Genomic DNA, 16,514 nt, shown 5'->3' with positions numbered 1-16,514 from the left:
TAATATAATTAAAATAGAAGAGATCTTCTATATAATCTAGTATCTATATAAGTATAAATACTTTACTAACTTTTATTATTATATTTAAATAATTTATATTAAAAAGCTATAAAGAATAATTAAATATATAAAAAATAAGTATATTTATATAGATTATATCTTTTATATTTTTTTTTATACTTTAATATAGATATTAATATATATTTAATAATTATTTTTTCTACTTGTATATAATTTTTCTATATTTTTATATCTTTTTAATTATATATTATTATATAATTTCTATTTATATTATCTATAAGCCTATATTTTTAGCTAGCCGCCCGCGTACCTAGTCGTGGAAATGACTAGTTATGGTGTTAGCTGCTTTAATAAACACCTTCCCCTAATAATACTAGATTCTGCCTAGTATTATGCAAGTTGGTTCGTAACATTTCCTTAATAGTACTAGATTCTGCCTAGTATCATGCAAGTTGGTTTCGTAACATAACCGAGCATCTTTTCAAAACAGTACTAGTTTCTGCCTTAATATTATGCAAGTTGGCTTCCTAACACTGTCGGCTTAGGTATAGACCTGAATAGCGGCCCGTAAGATTGTAGCTAGCTACAACAGATATATATCAAATCTAGCAATATAGTATTCTAACGAAAAGTCTCTTACTCCTACCACTAGTAGCAATGTCCTCTGGTTAACATATACGAACAATCCCTAGGTTTGCAGTACCTTACTACTTTAAGTAATGTGGGGCCGGGTCCTTCCCAATACAGCACTAGCGGTACTGACGGGTTCGCGGCGAGTGAAGCAATTTATGTGTCTGCTACACGTTCACAAGACTCAGTCACCTCACCTCCTACTTTCAAACCTTCCACCTCGAATCCCCAGCCTATGAGCCGGATCAGTTGCGCACGCGTACTCTTCTGATCCCCGCTACCTTCTTCATTGTAATAATCTATCCGCATGCCCTTTCCTCCATTGACATCGGCCGTTGCAATAAAACCCTTTGGAAAAACATCCTGGGTCGGTTGAGCCATCCAGGCCCAGTTCTGACAATGCTGCCGGCTGCGTCGGCTTGGAGAGGTCTCGGCGTATAGCCCTTTACAACATGTCGCGCTTGTCTGCAGGGTTTGCCGACTTCTTCCCAACCGCGCCATCTGTTCTGTCACGAAAATCTAAATTATCCGAGAGTCGTGCACGAAGCAGGTCACGGTCAGAGACCAGCAACGGACTCGCGCAACCAGTCACCATTGCCACCCAGAGCGCTATATTAACACATGAGAAAGACGGAGATGATATGTGTGCGCTCCTCATACCAAACGATGCATCTGCCAAGGATAGCAATCGTGCTAGTACTTTGACCTCTGCGGGCTCTGACCTCTCTGCTCATGCAATTGCGGCTGACTTGTCTACAATGAATGGAAATGGATTGCTACAACCAAAATCCCTCACACGGTCGCCATCGCGATATTTGTCGCATAACGCTAACAGTCCACGTGAGGATCAAACATCCTTGTCCAGGTCTGCCATCGATGTTAAGCATAATGAGCTCGAAGGAGGTAGCACGGCGCTAAGTCGCTCCGATGATCCTACAGAAATCCCCTCACCTGGAGTTCACGCTTCCCTACCTCGCGAACTAAAAGGCCGCAAGGTATTTTACGACCCAGAGTTGGATAAAAAACTTGGCACTACGGATAAAAAGAAGAAGCTTGAGTACTCAGACTTCGTCCTAAGCGACAGATCCTCAGTTCCGGCCGACCCTCGCCTTTCCATTGTCAACTACACTCGCGGTTCGGCTAATGCGCAGAAAGCACGGCTAAGATCATCGCCTTATTCGATACGTCACTGGCCTTTCGATGCTGCAACATCCATAGGTCGCGCTGCCCCTTCGCAACTAGTCGTCACCGGATTCGATCCCCTCACACCGATTGCTCAAATAACTGCGCTGTTCTCAAGCTTCGGAGAGGTTGCCCATATCGATAATCGCACAGATCCAGTTACGGGAAGGCCTCTCGGTATCTGTCTTGTTAAATTCAAAGATACCGCTTCCTTCCACAGTCAAGGGCCATTATCGGCTTCGGCTGCTGCGAGACGTGCTTACTATGAGTGCAAAAAGGAACAACGTATCGGTACACGACGCATTCGAGCAGAACTCGATCGTGAAGGACTTTTGTGCCAGAGACTAGTGGACAAAGCTGTCGAGTCATGGCGTAAAAGCAACCCGGCATCACTGGAATCAGGCCATCGTGACACTCCTCCAAGAAATAATGAGCCTCCCCCTACCGCTCCAAAGGGGCCTTCTGGGCGCTCATCGGCACGGCCAGCTTTTAACCCGCCAGAAGGCCCCAAGGCTGCTTCGAAGCCCGTCGTATCACCAGCCATTGAAGAAACACCTATCCTGCAACAAATCAAGCGAGACCCCTATATCTTTATCGCCCACTGTTATGTCCCAGTCCTGGGATCCACATTGCCTCACCTTCAAAAACGATTAAGAACGTTTGACTGGAAAGCCGTTCGATGCGATAAGACTGGGTATTATATCATTTTTGAGAACTCCAGACGAGGCGAAGAAGAAACCATGAGGTGTTACAAAATGTGCCATATGACACCTCTATTTACTTACATCATGAACATGGAAAGTCAACCCTATGGAAATCCAAATTATGAGCGCAGTCCGAGCCCTGAACGATTACAGGCAGAGCAGAAAGCTAGGGCTGAAGAGAAGAGGGTACTCAAAGAAGTCGAATTAGAGGTTGAAGAAGAGAAACAGCAACGTGCCAGTGGCCTCGACCCATCGAAAGAAGTCCTCAGTATCGTCATACACGAACTAAAGACGAAACTACTTGAAGACGTCAAGTTTCGCATTGCCGGCCCCTTTCTTTACGAATACCTTGATCCAGAGAGGCATTCGGAAAGAAGAAAGGCTCTAGGTATTCAGGACCCCGAGGCAAGCAAGTCTAATTCATTTCAGCTTGGATTACCGAACGATTCATTCCATTCTCGTCCACTTGATCTCTTGGCTCTTCCCCGCATTCGCAAGTCATATCATGACCAAGTCAATGGTACAAATTATCTGGACGAAAGACGTGGGCATATACGACGACGAAGGGATGTGCGACCGCTTCATCATCGTCTTCGCCATCTCCATGAAGCTGGAGACTCTGATGATGACATGCGAACACCTATGTCAAGGGACACAGACGAAATGGGGAGCAGATCGCCGAGCCAAATGAGCTTCGACACGTCTGTCACAGATACTGAGGATGATGCCTCCAACGTATTTACCTCACGAAGTCCCTCTGTAGACCCTGAGGCTACTGACTATGTCGACACGGCAGATATCAATAGCGAGCAGCATGAAGATCTGGTGCTTCAGCAAGTTGACCCCGATCTGTCCAAGAAGAGAAAGAGAACTATCGAGGGGGGACTTGATCCTCGAAAGCGACATAAGGAAGCATATGATAATCCTAATATCGATACTGTGACTCTTGATGTTGACGCTCAACCTGGCTCCTTCGATATTGCCAGTATCGACGATGACTTGATCCTACAGTCTGCAGAAACTATACTTGGTACGTGTACCCTGAAGAATTTAATATTTGAACATTTGCTTATTAGTGGCGGAAGCAGAGGCGGGKATCTACTCAAAACCAGAAGTTAATCTTGATGTCTCTTTTGATCAACCACGACCTAGCGTCTTGGACGACGACGCGCTCGTTTTGGACCTGGATGGCTGGCAATCTCTGATCAAGGATGACGAGGACCTTGATTTTCTCCGAGAAACTATGTCAAATACGTTACCATCGAAGGTCAGTGATATCACCATTTGGGCCTGGAAGCAGCGAGAAGCAAAGCTTTTGAATCGGTTCGGGGAAACTGGCCCGGTCTTTACCCCGACAACTATTCCTGGATACTTTGTGCCCAACTCAACCGGCTCAGCTCGAACGGAAGGCAAGAAGAGAATATTTGAAGCAGAGAAGTCGAAGTATCTACCTCATCGGATCAAAGTACAGAAAGCTCGAGAGGAGAGGGAGGCATTGGCTCAGAGTGACCCTCAGTCTGTTCCAGTTGAATCTGCAAAGGCCGGTCCAGCAAAGCCTGTGAACAATTCTACATCTAGATCCACGAGAGTTCAGAACCGCCGACTCGCGGCTGATATCAACGCGCAGAAACAAGTCCTTCCACCCCAGGGTGGCGATGGCGATGCTTTACGCTTCAACCAACTCAAGAAGCGTAAAAAGCCCGTGAGATTCGCGCGTTCGGCTATCCATAATTGGGGATTGTATGCCGAGGAGAACATCGCTGCCAATGATATGATTATTGAATACGTCGGCGAGAAAGTCAGACAGCAGGTGGCTGATATGAGAGAGAGAAGATATTTGAAAAGCGGTATAGGAAGCAGTTATCTTTTCCGAATTGACGAGAATGCGGTCATTGACGCCACAAAACGTGGCGGTATTGCGAGATTTATCAACCACAGCTGCACTCCTAACTGTACAGCAAAGATCATTCGGGTGGATGGTAGTAAGCGAATTGTAATTTATGCATTGCGAGACATCAGCAAAGGTCAGCCTTTCGGCTCCCTGAGATGAATTTGCAGGTCATGATGCTAATGATAAATTGCAGATGAAGAACTCACATACGACTACAAGTTCGAAAGGGAATGGGATAGCGAGGACAGGATACCCTGCTTATGCGGATCAGCAGGTTGCAAAGGATTCCTCAATTGATACGCGCTACATTTATACATTTCAGGGTAACATACTCGACGAAACTTTAATAACGGATATCTTATTTCCGGGATGCATTGGATAGGCGTACTTCGTGGAGGGCATGGCTTGCGGCGGCTTCATTAAAGATTCGGCGAACATGGAACCGACTCTTGTGCTTCTGATAAGGGAATTATGGAGTCTACTACTATGTGAATGCATGTGTGGTTGCTATGTATATTATTTGAACTTCATTTGGCCGTGAACCAATATATTTATGTCAAGCTGAACTGTATTCATTGAAGAAAGAGACGACGGCTTTGACATCTCACTACATGCCATCGGCAAAGAGTAGAGCCCGTACGTAGCTTGACATGCAATGGATGATAGACTATTGTTGAGAAAGGCAGATCACTCAAGCCAAAAAGCCCCAGTAAAGGAGACTTCCGTTGGAATTCGCTCTAATGGCTTTGATAATCTCTGTCTAGCTCCGCAAACTGTAAATTTCTCTTGCGACAACGTCCCGGCTTTCGCTGACTGCGGCCATTGTCGCATTTACTTTGTCGAACCGCATGATGCAGGAGGTACTACATATTCACCACCACAGAGAGCTTCGTGATGCGTGGGGACTTTGTAGGGCACGGTTATTCGGTAGAATGCTGCAGATTATTGAATGCTGCATCTCGATTCGGCACGACGTCAATGTTTTATGATAAGACTCTGTGGATTTTTGAAGCAATGTCCACATTCAATGCAGGCAACAGACGTCTTAGACTGGAATGGAGTAAGCATAACGAAACTTGTGGCAGGKCTGTCCGCCGGTAGGCATTATTAGCTGAAACTCACCTAGGTGACTGGGAAGAAGAAAGTTGGCGATTCCTTCTTTGATTTGATATTCATGGCCACAGTTTGCACAGCAGAGCTTTCCTTCCATCACATGTGTTTCCATAAGTAGTTTATGTAGATCTCTTAGCATAGTCTCGTCGACCTGCTCGTCACTGGGTTTGATGTTCGATATATCGGGGAATCCAAGCTGTGCAATTCACATGCAATGTCAGTTTCGAGATCTTGGAGCTAGGTTACGGACGAAAAAGGGACGAGGAAGTGGCGGGCTTTGCAAATAAACCAAGCAAGTACCAGGAAACGAGAAAGAACCTACTTCTTGAGCTGTGATTCTCAATGAATCCCAATCAATCCGGGGCAGAATATTTCGGATCAGGCTAGGATTGAAATCAACCTCTTGTTGTTCTAGCTCTGCGTCCTTGAAATGAAGTGGGGTGGATGCTGGTGAAGCCCGGCAGGCCTTCACAGCGCATGTGAGGAAATTGACAGTGATTAATTTCATCGTCAATATTTTATGGTCGAATTGCCGCACGGGTTAGGTCTTGAGTGTTAAGATTGGGAGTTGTTGACGTGTGGAGGGGCAAGAAATTTTTCCAGACTCCGACGGCACTTCCGTGTCGGTCACATATCATTGGTTGATCTATATCGATAGCCTAGGTTATACAACACCATGAATCTTCTAAGCAATATTCCATTTCAAAGGTATAATGTAGGTTATCTACCTAGGGGAAGATTCTGACTCAAGATTTGTGTGTGCTTGGTGAGCTCGCCAGCGTGCTTTCAAGGAAAAGTTTTATAACTAACGTCCACGAAGTGGGAAATCATCATCGGAGGATGACTTCCACAAGATCCATGTCATCGATGTCGTAATCCTTTAGTTGTGAGTCAGGGTCGAGGACGTCTCCGTCAAACGAGAGAAGAACTTGACTGCCCGGGGATATATTCCTCTTGCTCCGAAAATTGGTTATGATCTGTTGGACAGGCGTCCGGGGCAGGACTTTCACTCGCAAATCACCATAACCTGGACTCTTCAGAACAATGTGAAATGCCTCGCTATCGGCGGTTTGCGAAGGAGCTGAAGGTGCCGAAGCCAATTCCTCTGCTTCAGCCCGAGCTTTCAAGAACTCATCCGTCACGGCTTCAACGTGGATGCGCAGCACATCACGGGACCCCCCCTCCTCAAAGTCTAAATCATCAGATAGGGACGACGAAGAACTGATTTCAAGACTTCTACACGTTGTCACGTCAAAAAGTCTCCTTTTATTCCAAGTTAAATATACAGAATCAGTCATCTTCTGATCGAATCCCTGACGCGCGCACCACGTTAAGCGAATATCTCGAAATCGTTGTGACATATGTCGCCGAACAATCAGCGGTTTGGTGTTTTCAATCTCAGATGTGACCAGTATCTCTACCACGACCTCGGCTTTCATTTCTACTTTTCGATCTGCGTCTTCTTGAGTACCATTTGCGGCCTTTGCGTTTCCAGCGTTCGCTAATACTCCATCTTGACACGACGATGAGCTCCGAGCCTTTTCTGGCGATAGTGTAGGTCGGTGACGGGATAAAGATTCTTGGAACCGTGGTGGTTCTTCAACAACTTGAACCCCAGGCGAGGGCGTTCTCTGTTTCTCGGCAACAGCCAGCTCATTTTCGAGTGCGACCTCATCAATATCCTGGGAATTTTCTCGGCTTTCAACATGTTTGGTTTTATTATTCTTCGCTGACTGCTCGACCGGTGGTGACGAAGCATCTGATTTATTCTCGTCAGTCTCTGAAGCATCTTTTATCGACTCGTCATCTTGGCCTGATATGCGGCGACGCTTTGAAGAACGGACGGGAACTCTGGTCGACTCGACGACAGGTTTCAAGGCGGATTTTGCGGCTTCTTCGCGACGTTGCTCTCTATTCGCCTTTAGGATATCCTTGTATGTCTGATGGGATCTGCGATAGAATTCGGGCGCCGAGGGTTCGTCATCTGTCTTAGCCCAGGCTGGCTTATTGAAGAAAGAGCGCATCAAGACGCTATTTGGGGCGTTTCGGGCCGTATACTATGTCATATAAGTAGCTTCTGTATAAGTTGTCAAGACGGAATGAAGTCTCGGTCTTTTTGGCGATGACGATAAGATGTATTGATCTGCGTAATAGTTAATACGCTTCATTTTGTGGGGCAGACTGGGATTAAAAGGCGGAAATATTACCGCTAGGCACTAATCAGAGCTAGCGCCATACGGAGCCATCCTAGTTTCGTAATATACTAGCATCAGCCATCCGATAACATTGCCAATGCTTTCGTCAACCATCGACCGGCTGAACGAATAAGACCAGACACGACACACGCTCTAGACACCATGGACAACGGAAACCCAACAGAAGGCAAGGATCCTTCGACTTTTCTTAGCGAGATCACTGGAGCTCCAGTGACTGTGAAGCTCAACTCTGGCGTCGTTTATCAAGGTACGTATGGGACAAGATTCTTTTTATCATTTGGCGTACGCTAATCAGGATCACAAAAAAGGCGAACTCCAGTCTGTCGATGGATACATGAATATTGCATTGGAAAAAACAGAGGAATACGTCAATGGGCAACTAAGGCGCTCTTATGGTGACGCTTTTGTTCGTGGAAACAACGGTATGCTATTTCGCACTCATTATGGGGTTGACTTGGCGAAACTGACTGAAGGTAGTACTTTACATTTCAGCGCGATAGTCACAAAGCCGGCTCCGATTGAAGGGGACCATTTATACTCTGGCATCGTATCTACTACCACCGAGACGAGTTCCGATCAGACCACGAACAAGAAACAGAATTGTGATGTGGCTCAACAATAACACTCGAGCATGGCGCATGGTTTCGGATAGTATAGCTACTGCCAGGTAATGCAACGAGCATAGAGTTGAAGGTCAAATCTTGTGGTTTAATATTCGAGGAATAATGGCGCGATGCTAGTCGGTGACAGGTCGTGATGGTGCGACTTTATCCTAGCTATACCTCAAAGCCGTGAAAGTGAAATATTAAATGATATGCGAGGAGAGAAGCCAGAGATTTATGATATACCTCATATTAATTGTCAGTCAGTAAGAATGCGTATCAGTCGGAGGACAAATCATCTACGGAGAGCTCGAGAGTAGGAAAAGAAACCCCACACTTGAAGATTCGCCATCGGCCCATTCAGGACCTGCGCAGATAGCATGTGGCTGTGAATTTTCCAATATAAATCTCCTTATCTCCTGGGTAGACAGAATCAAATCCCTCCCTTGACGCTCACTGACAGAAAGATCCGTGGAAGTCCATATCTGACACTTCCTCAGTTCTCGCCAACCTTTTTTTTTTTCTTTTCTCTTTTGGTCCAGTGCGGGGTCATTGAGGCCATTCATACAGAAAACAACTTTTTCCCTGGTCTACAGACACCGACAACATGTCGCTTCAAGCCATCAAATATGCCAACAATCAGTTGCAAATCATAGATCAGCTGCAACTCCCGTTTATTACCGAATACATTCCAATTCGTTCTGCGCAAGATGGTTGGCATGCAATCAAAGAAATGCGCGTTCGTGGCGCACCCGCTATTGCGATTGTTGCGATCCTGTCGCTTGCGGTCGAGTTGAGCGAGTTACAAACTGCCGGGAAATTGTCGTCTTCGTCGGAAGAGGTTGGCCTATTCATTATCGAAAAGCTACACTACCTTGTCACCAGCAGGCCGACTGCGGTCAACTTGGCTGATGCGGCGCTCAAATTCGAACGTACGGTGACTGAGCACATCCAAACTCAGCTTTCTACGGGACAGTCACTCGTTGCAGCGTATCTTAAGGAAGCTGAGTTGATGCTGGTTCATGATCTTAGCGACAACCAGAACATCGGCGCATATGGAGCAAAATGGATTCTTGAACGAGCAGCGGCGCAAGGACAGAGCAAAGTCAATGTGCTTACTCATTGCAACACAGGGTCAGTAAGCCGATGTTTCTATAATGTCTTGTTTGACATGCTAATTGAGAACACAGATCGCTCGCGACTGCAGGTTATGGCACAGCATTGGGCGTTATCCGATCGCTTCACGCAGGAAAGGCTTTAAACCGCGTCTATTGCACAGAGACCAGACCTTACAACCAAGGTGCGCGGTTGACTGCATATGAACTAGTACACGAGAAGATGCCTGCAACCCTAATTACGGACTCGATGGCCGCCTCTTTACTTGCCAAAACCGAATCAAAAGTGTCGGCCATTGTTGTGGGCGCAGACCGGGTGGCCGCCAACGGCGATACTGCGAACAAGATTGGAACATACGCTCTCGCCGTACTGGCGAAGTATCACGGTGTTAAATTCCTAGTGGCCGCACCACGCACAACTATTGATCGAGGAACTCCGTCGGGAAATGAAATCGTGATCGAAGAACGTGCCCCGTCGGAGGTGACAACCATCAAAGGTCCCTTGCAGGGGCGCGTGGGAGACACTTTGCAGATGGAGACTATCCAACTGGCAGCCACCGGCATAGATGTATGGAATCCTGCATTTGACGTCACGCCGGCAGCTCTTATCGATGCCGTTATCACCGAGAAAGGGGTAGTCGAAAAAGGTTCAGACGGGTTTTTTTATTTCGACGCGCTCTTCGACGAATCGGCTTCTTCGTGATGCGTCGTCAGGTCGTCACGGGATTCTTGCTGATCGTTATGTGTGCCATCTTCTACTGCCGCTAGAAGTTCATCTATCTTTTGCTCTAGCTTAGACAAATGATTTTCCAAAGCAAGAGCTGTGTTTTCGCCGCTAGATTTCACTCGGATTAGCTTAAATGCCAGGAGAGGGGGGGGCTTAAGACACACTGGGCTAGATCCTTGAAAGCCTATCGTAGTCATATTAGGTTAGTCAACGATGCGTGACGGGAGGTATACTGAAAAGGGGGCAAGTTTGTTGAGCTGAAAGGAGGTATCTCGATTCGTGCGGGCAGACACTCGTACCTTTGCTAAGTCTAGGTCGTCTGCTGAGCCTGCCATTKTCCCTTTTTGACAGCCCCGCCGTAAGGGATCAAGTAACGGGATTTGTTTGTTCGGCCTGACAGATAGGCCCGGTCAATTTGACGGGCTTCACTTCTTAATATTATGCTGTCGCGCGAGGGAGAATGCGTGTAGGGCCTAATCCAGTCAATCAATGGAATGACATAACACTGGAGGAAGAAGTAGTTGCTAAGCAATGAGGGGAGATGCGGAAGTCAGCATACGTAGTGGCTCGGAATGGCTAATGTTCCGACCCGCTAGACAGATTCTAAATTTATCCCTTTCACTAGTCTGTTGTTACGTCAATGCACGACTCCTGAGCTCTTCTTCACCTCGGTCTATCTCATCCTACTCCTAGTCTCGGCATTAAGAAGATATTAAAATGCAATTGGTCGATCATGCATCTCATATTAAACTCCTGTGACATGACTTCGAATGCTTTTCTGTGCTTGGTTTAGCTTGACTTGATTGGACTTCAGCCCTAAGACTGAGGGCTGATTACTGGACGAGTTTATATTGAGGCTGAATATCAGCTCAACAGCCTCATCGTGACTTCTCTGATGGGAGCATTGGCCTATTACGAAAGTGATCGAATTACCATACATAGTAGTCTACGGAATAGCTCAACAATGTGACCAACTAGCAGAGGGCTCAAATCTCAATGCCGTGGATTGAGTCAATGCTCGGGTCACATACTTTACCAAGTCCTTGACGGTCAAAGCATAAAAATAGAATGTGCACTGCCACGCTTCTCGCGAACCCCTTGTCCAGGAACCATCAGTGGTTCGGTTCCCCTGAATCCTCTGCAGAAGCATTTTCGGCAGGAATTCGATAGTTGATTCTACAGATCGTTCGATAGCGTTATCTCTCGGTGGGGAAAAGGGCAGGAACATTCCTTTGTTCTTTCGAGGGACGACAGCGTATGGTATTGAACGTGTATATCAAACCGAGTCGTTCCAAACCATTGGTTCTCGCGTTCACCTCGTACTATGTACGTAGCTCTTTTGACTCTTGACAGGTACGGTAAAGGTGTTGTATAATAAATACAATGTCGTACAATACAAACCACCGCCAATCATTCAAAGTGGCATTGTATCGGTGTCATCATATGAGCTCTCACCGCGCATGCACAACTACTGACAGAGAAACATACCGGATGACGAAATATGTCCAACCACCACAGCTCCGAGTCAGCAATTCACCCCTCTGATAAAATTACTTTCTCTGTGCAGTGCGTACGTAGTATTAACACTGTTTGAGACATGGTTTCAGGAAAGTGGACACCACCCAGGGCCCGGGGTGTCTGTTGCCAGGCAGGGGACTCGCCAATGTCTGGATCTCCCAATCGCCACGCCTATGCATAGCCCACATTGTGGAGATCTTCGGTACCCGCGACCGCCATTTGGGCCTGTCCACTCAGTACGTACTTGGCTACAAAAGCACATACTAATGTAAAACAAATAAACAGTACAACGGACGAGGCTTCAAGCTTGGTCAGTACGCCCGTACCAATAGTGTGGCTGGCATTGCCCCTCCTATTTTTATCCATGCGTACTGTACGACGTAGTACGGTACTGTATACAGTTACACGGGACAGCATTGTTTGTGACGCACCAGTAAGTGTATATGTATGTTTGTATTGACCGCGTAATTACTGCTCGGCCTGCTCCTTCCCTTTCCTGAAGAGGAGCTGTTTCCATGTCGAACATCATTCAGGGCGTCGTTTCCTTCTTCGCAAGGCTATTGGCAAGTACTACGAGTAGCTCAAGCTCTGTTTTTGACTGCGCTGTTCTACCAGTGGGGACCCGTGTATACATCTCGTCTCCGTCTCCATAACCACCAGATTCCTGTTATTTATATCCTCTGTCCCTCTCATCCTTCCTTCTTTCACCCCTCCCCTTCTTCTTCCCATATTCACCCTCACCGTGTACTTACAACTACTTTTTTAAAAGTATCATTCTTCTCTCTGTCTAACTAATTTCATCCTTCTCCGTTCAAAAGTACGCCTCTCGCCATCCCCACCCTTAAATCTCAAACACCGCCCAGCAAGAGCTGCCTCGATCTACACCTCCAATTCGCCAGTCTTCAGCTTCCCCCCCCTCCACCATTCGCTCTTACCGCCTCCCCACCCTTTTCTCACGCCAAACGAAACGCCTCCTCATCAATTCTCTCTCCTAGGGCCTTGTGGTTGTCAATTGACTTGTAGCAATCTGTTTCTCTATTTTCCTGCTATCGCACATCGTCTATATCCTTCAAACCTTCCTTTTCATTGAATAGCAATCATGTGGTAAGCACTTCTCCCGAACACGAACCAGTGACCAACTCTATTTTGAAAGCTGGCTGGATAAGCTAACTCTATTATCAAAGTGGTATCTTCGGTTATATCAACTACCTCGTCGAGAAGGACCGTCGTCACATTCTAGAGACTCTTGTCAATGGTAAGTGTTTCACAGCCGACTTTTCGATCGTCTGCACAAACTGACCAACACTTTTCTGCTTCTAGGTCTTTCCAGACTCGAGTATCGTGGATATGACTCCGCCGGTCTAGCTATTGATGGGGATAAGAAGAATGAGGTCTTCGCTTTCAAGGAAGTTGGAAAGGTCGAGAAGTTGAAAGAGTTGATTGCACAGTCAAACGTCGACTTGGAAAAGACTTACGAATCCCACGCTGGGATTGCCCACACTCGCTGGGCTACTCACGGACCTCCTTCTCGCATCAACTGCCACCCTCACAGGTGAATCCTATCCTTCGGACCAGACACTTTCCAAATACTCACAGCTCGCAGATCCGACCCCAAGTGGGAATTCTCTATCGTTCACAATGGTATCATCACCAACTACAAGGAGTTGAAGGCACTTTTGGAGAGCAAGGGCTTCCGTTTCGAGACTGAGACCGATACGGAATGTATCGCTAAATTGGCCAAGTACCTCTACGACCAGCATCCCGATATTGACTTCACTGTCCTGGCCAAGGCGGTCATCAAGGAGCTCCAAGGTGCTTTCGGTCTTCTCATGAAATCTGTCCACTACCCACACGAAGTGATCGCTGCTCGCAAGGGTTCTCCTCTTGTCATCGGTGTTCGCACCTCCAAGAAGATGAAGGTTGACTTCGTTGACGTCGAATACTCTGAAGAGGGTGCTCTTCCTGCCGAGCAAGCCTCCCAGAACGTGGCCATAAAGAAGTCTGCTGCTAATCTTCTCGCGCCCCCTGACAAGTCGCTTTTGCACCGCTCACAATCTCGCGCTTTCCTTTCGGACGATGGAATTCCCCAGCCTGCAGAGTTCTTTCTCTCCTCCGATCCCTCTGCTATTGTCGAGCACACCAAGAAGGTCTTGTACTTGGAGGATGACGACATTGCTCACATCCACGAAGGTCAGCTCAACATTCATCGTCTGACCAAGGATGATGGCACCTCCAACGTCCGTGCTATCCAGACCATCGAGTTGGAATTACAGGAGATCATGAAGGGCAAGTTCGATCACTTCATGCAGAAGGAAATTTTCGAGCAGCCCGAATCTGTTGTCAACACCATGCGTGGTCGTCTGGATGTTGAGAACAAGAAAGTGACCCTTGGTGGTCTTCGTCAATATATCTCCACAATCCGTCGTTGCCGACGCATCATCTTCATCGCTTGTGGTACCAGTTACCACTCCTGCATGGCCGTGCGTGGTGTCTTTGAGGAGCTTACCGAAATTCCAATTGCTGTCGAACTTGCCTCCGATTTCTTGGATCGCCAAGCTCCAGTCTTCCGTGATGACACTTGTGTGTTTGTTTCTCAGTCCGGTGAGACTGCGGATTCTTTGATGGCACTCCGGTACTGCCTTGAGCGTGGCGCCTTGACTGTTGGTATTGTCAACGTTGTCGGTTCCTCAATTTCTCTTCTCACTCACTGTGGTGTGCACATCAACGCTGGCCCTGAAATCGGTGTTGCCTCTACCAAGGCCTACACTTCCCAGTTCGTTGCCATGGTCATGTTTGCCCTATCCCTCAGTGAGGACCGTGCTTCCAAGCAGAAGAGGCGCGAGGAGATCATGGACGGTCTTTCTAAGATCTCTGACCAGTTCCGTCAAATCCTCAAGCTCAACGACCCCATTAAGGATATGTGCGCCAAGTTCTTCAAGAACCAGAAGAGTCTTTTGCTTCTTGGTCGTGGTAGCCAGTACTCGACAGCTTTGGAAGGTTGGTCATCTGTCCTTTTACCCATCTTTAGTAATATTCAGGAACTGACATATTGGTTGTAGGTGCCCTCAAGATCAAGGAAATCTCATACCTTCACTGCGAAGCTGTCATGTCTGGTGAATTGAAGCACGGTGTCCTTGCGTTGGTTGATGAGAACCTTCCCATCATCATGATCCTCACTCGCGATGATATCTTTGCTAAGTCATTGAACGCATACCAGCAGGGTAAGATGACGCGTACCAACTTGCTACGAGATCATGACAGCTAACTCTTCGAATAGTCATTGCCCGTGGCGGTCGTCCCATCGTCATCTGCAACGAGAACGACGAGGAGTTCCCTACTTCCCAGACCGAGAAAATTGAAATCCCCAAGACCGTGGACTGCTTGCAAGGTCTCCTTAACGTGATTCCCTTGCAATTGGTCGCCTACTGGCTTGCTGTTGGTGAGGGATTGAACGTCGATTTCCCCCGAAACTTGGCCAAGTCTGTGACAGTCGAGTAAAGCGTTTACTTCTAAAAACTTGGTTCGCGCTGGAGTCTAGGGGAAAACGATAGGCATTTCATTGGCCCGGTTTATATTTTCATGTCTTTTAGCTTTCAGTTGTTTTGATCGGATAGTAAAACACTGGTGGGTATCTTGACCTTAGAACATTAATGACATACAATGAGTTTCATATCTACAAGAAGGGTGTATGTACACAGGTAATCCCCATTATCTGACCAACACCATTTGGTTGTGATATTTTCGATTAATTTCTAAGCTTTATATAAGCTAATGCATCTCGTAGTAATGATATGTGGAGAACCCCACCACGATGCCATAATCGGCGAAAATGACATGATCACTCTCTAGCATCTTCACTACTTCTCAATCATATCTAGTCGAGACTATACGTTGAAACACACAGAACAAGAGACAAATATTTTGATCGACAATATGACTACTATCAAAGGACCTGGTGACCGTGAAACCTATGACGGTCAGTCAATTGTCTATGCAGACTCCCCGCATTGGCTGCCACGACTTGCCAGCTTGCTGCCTACTGAAGCTCTGTAGTGCAATTGACACTAATTTTGTGCTGTGCGGATAGGTACCGGTCTCCGAATTGCCATTGTACATGCTCGTTGGAATACAAAGATTATCGACGCGCTCGTATCCGGGGCTGTGAATAGCCTCATTTCGACCGGAGTATCGAAGGATAACATCGTCATCCAGACCGTTCCTGGCAGCTATGAATTGCCAGTTGCGGTTCAAAAGTTGGTTCACTCTGAATTGCTCGTTCGTGTATACAACAAACTAAATATGTCTTTCGCACAGTATATATAGGGCCTCCCACGTCCAAGCTGCCGCTAGCTCGACAACCGGCGACATCGCCGCAACAGACCTTCTCTCCTCGTCAACCTCCGACTTGACTCAGCAAGCTGTCACCACCACCTCCTCTTCCGCAGCGTCTGCAGCATCAACAGCCCCCTTCGACGCAATCATTGCCATCGGTGTGCTCATCAAAGGCGAAACAATGCACTTTGAGTACATTTCCGAGGCTGTCTCGCATGGCCTTATGCGCGTTCAGCTCGAGGCTAATGTTCCCGTCATTTTCGGATTGTTGACTCTGTTGACCGAGGAGCAAGGTCTTGAACGGGCTGGACTCGGTAATGGGAAGAAGCATAACCATGGAGAGGATTGGGGTCATGCAGCTGTTGAGTTGGCTTTGAAGAGGAAGGGGTGGTCTGAGGGAAGAATTGTTGCATGAGCAAGTTTCATCGAGAAGAAGAAATCGGTTGATACGAGAGCGCTGGCC

General features: G+C 47.0%; 5 protein-coding genes across 5 annotated transcripts; 4 read left to right on the top strand and 1 right to left on the bottom strand.

Moving 5' to 3' along the window:
* Nucleotides 1–1,103: 1,103 nt before the first annotated feature.
* Nucleotides 1,104–4,725, top strand: BHQ10_006340 (uncharacterized protein; the record flags this gene model as incomplete). Its single annotated transcript, XM_040878916.1, has 3 exons — nt 1,104–3,567; nt 3,614–4,561; nt 4,622–4,725. 3 exons carry the CDS (start codon nt 1,104–1,106, stop codon nt 4,723–4,725), a joined length of 3,516 nt encoding a protein of 1,171 aa, XP_040734844.1.
* Nucleotides 4,726–6,371: 1,646 nt separating this feature from the next.
* On the bottom strand, nt 6,372–7,565 carry BHQ10_006339 (uncharacterized protein; the record flags this gene model as incomplete). Its single annotated transcript, XM_040878914.1, has 2 exons — nt 6,372–6,774; nt 6,868–7,565. The coding sequence occupies 2 exons, from the start codon at nt 7,563–7,565 to the stop codon at nt 6,372–6,374; spliced, it is 1,101 nt and encodes a 366-aa protein (XP_040734843.1).
* Nucleotides 7,566–7,898: 333 nt separating this feature from the next.
* BHQ10_006338 (uncharacterized protein) lies at nt 7,899–8,379 on the top strand (the record flags this gene model as incomplete). Its single annotated transcript, XM_040878913.1, has 2 exons — nt 7,899–8,004; nt 8,066–8,379. The coding sequence occupies 2 exons, from the start codon at nt 7,899–7,901 to the stop codon at nt 8,377–8,379; spliced, it is 420 nt and encodes a 139-aa protein (XP_040734842.1).
* Nucleotides 8,380–8,966: 587 nt separating this feature from the next.
* On the top strand, nt 8,967–10,177 carry BHQ10_006337 (uncharacterized protein; the record flags this gene model as incomplete). The annotated part of the gene is made up of 2 exons (XM_040878912.1): nt 8,967–9,493; nt 9,550–10,177. 2 exons carry the CDS (start codon nt 8,967–8,969, stop codon nt 10,175–10,177), a joined length of 1,155 nt encoding a protein of 384 aa, XP_040734841.1.
* Nucleotides 10,178–12,818: 2,641 nt separating this feature from the next.
* On the top strand, nt 12,819–16,466 carry BHQ10_006336 (uncharacterized protein; the record flags this gene model as incomplete). Its single annotated transcript, XM_040878911.1, has 8 exons — nt 12,819–12,823; nt 12,904–12,974; nt 13,040–13,271; nt 13,323–14,716; nt 14,779–14,940; nt 14,997–15,158; nt 15,807–15,972; nt 16,043–16,466. 8 exons carry the CDS (start codon nt 12,819–12,821, stop codon nt 16,464–16,466), a joined length of 2,616 nt encoding a protein of 871 aa, XP_040734840.1.
* Nucleotides 16,467–16,514: the final 48 nt, after the last annotated feature.

This window comes from Talaromyces amestolkiae, assembly GCF_001896365.1.
Source record: "Talaromyces amestolkiae strain CIB chromosome Unknown scaffold11.1, whole genome shotgun sequence".
Classification (NCBI taxonomy): Eukaryota; Fungi; Ascomycota; class Eurotiomycetes; order Eurotiales; family Trichocomaceae; genus Talaromyces; species Talaromyces amestolkiae.
Note: the sequence above shows the minus strand (reverse complement) of the source record. Positions and strands in the feature narration are given on the sequence as shown.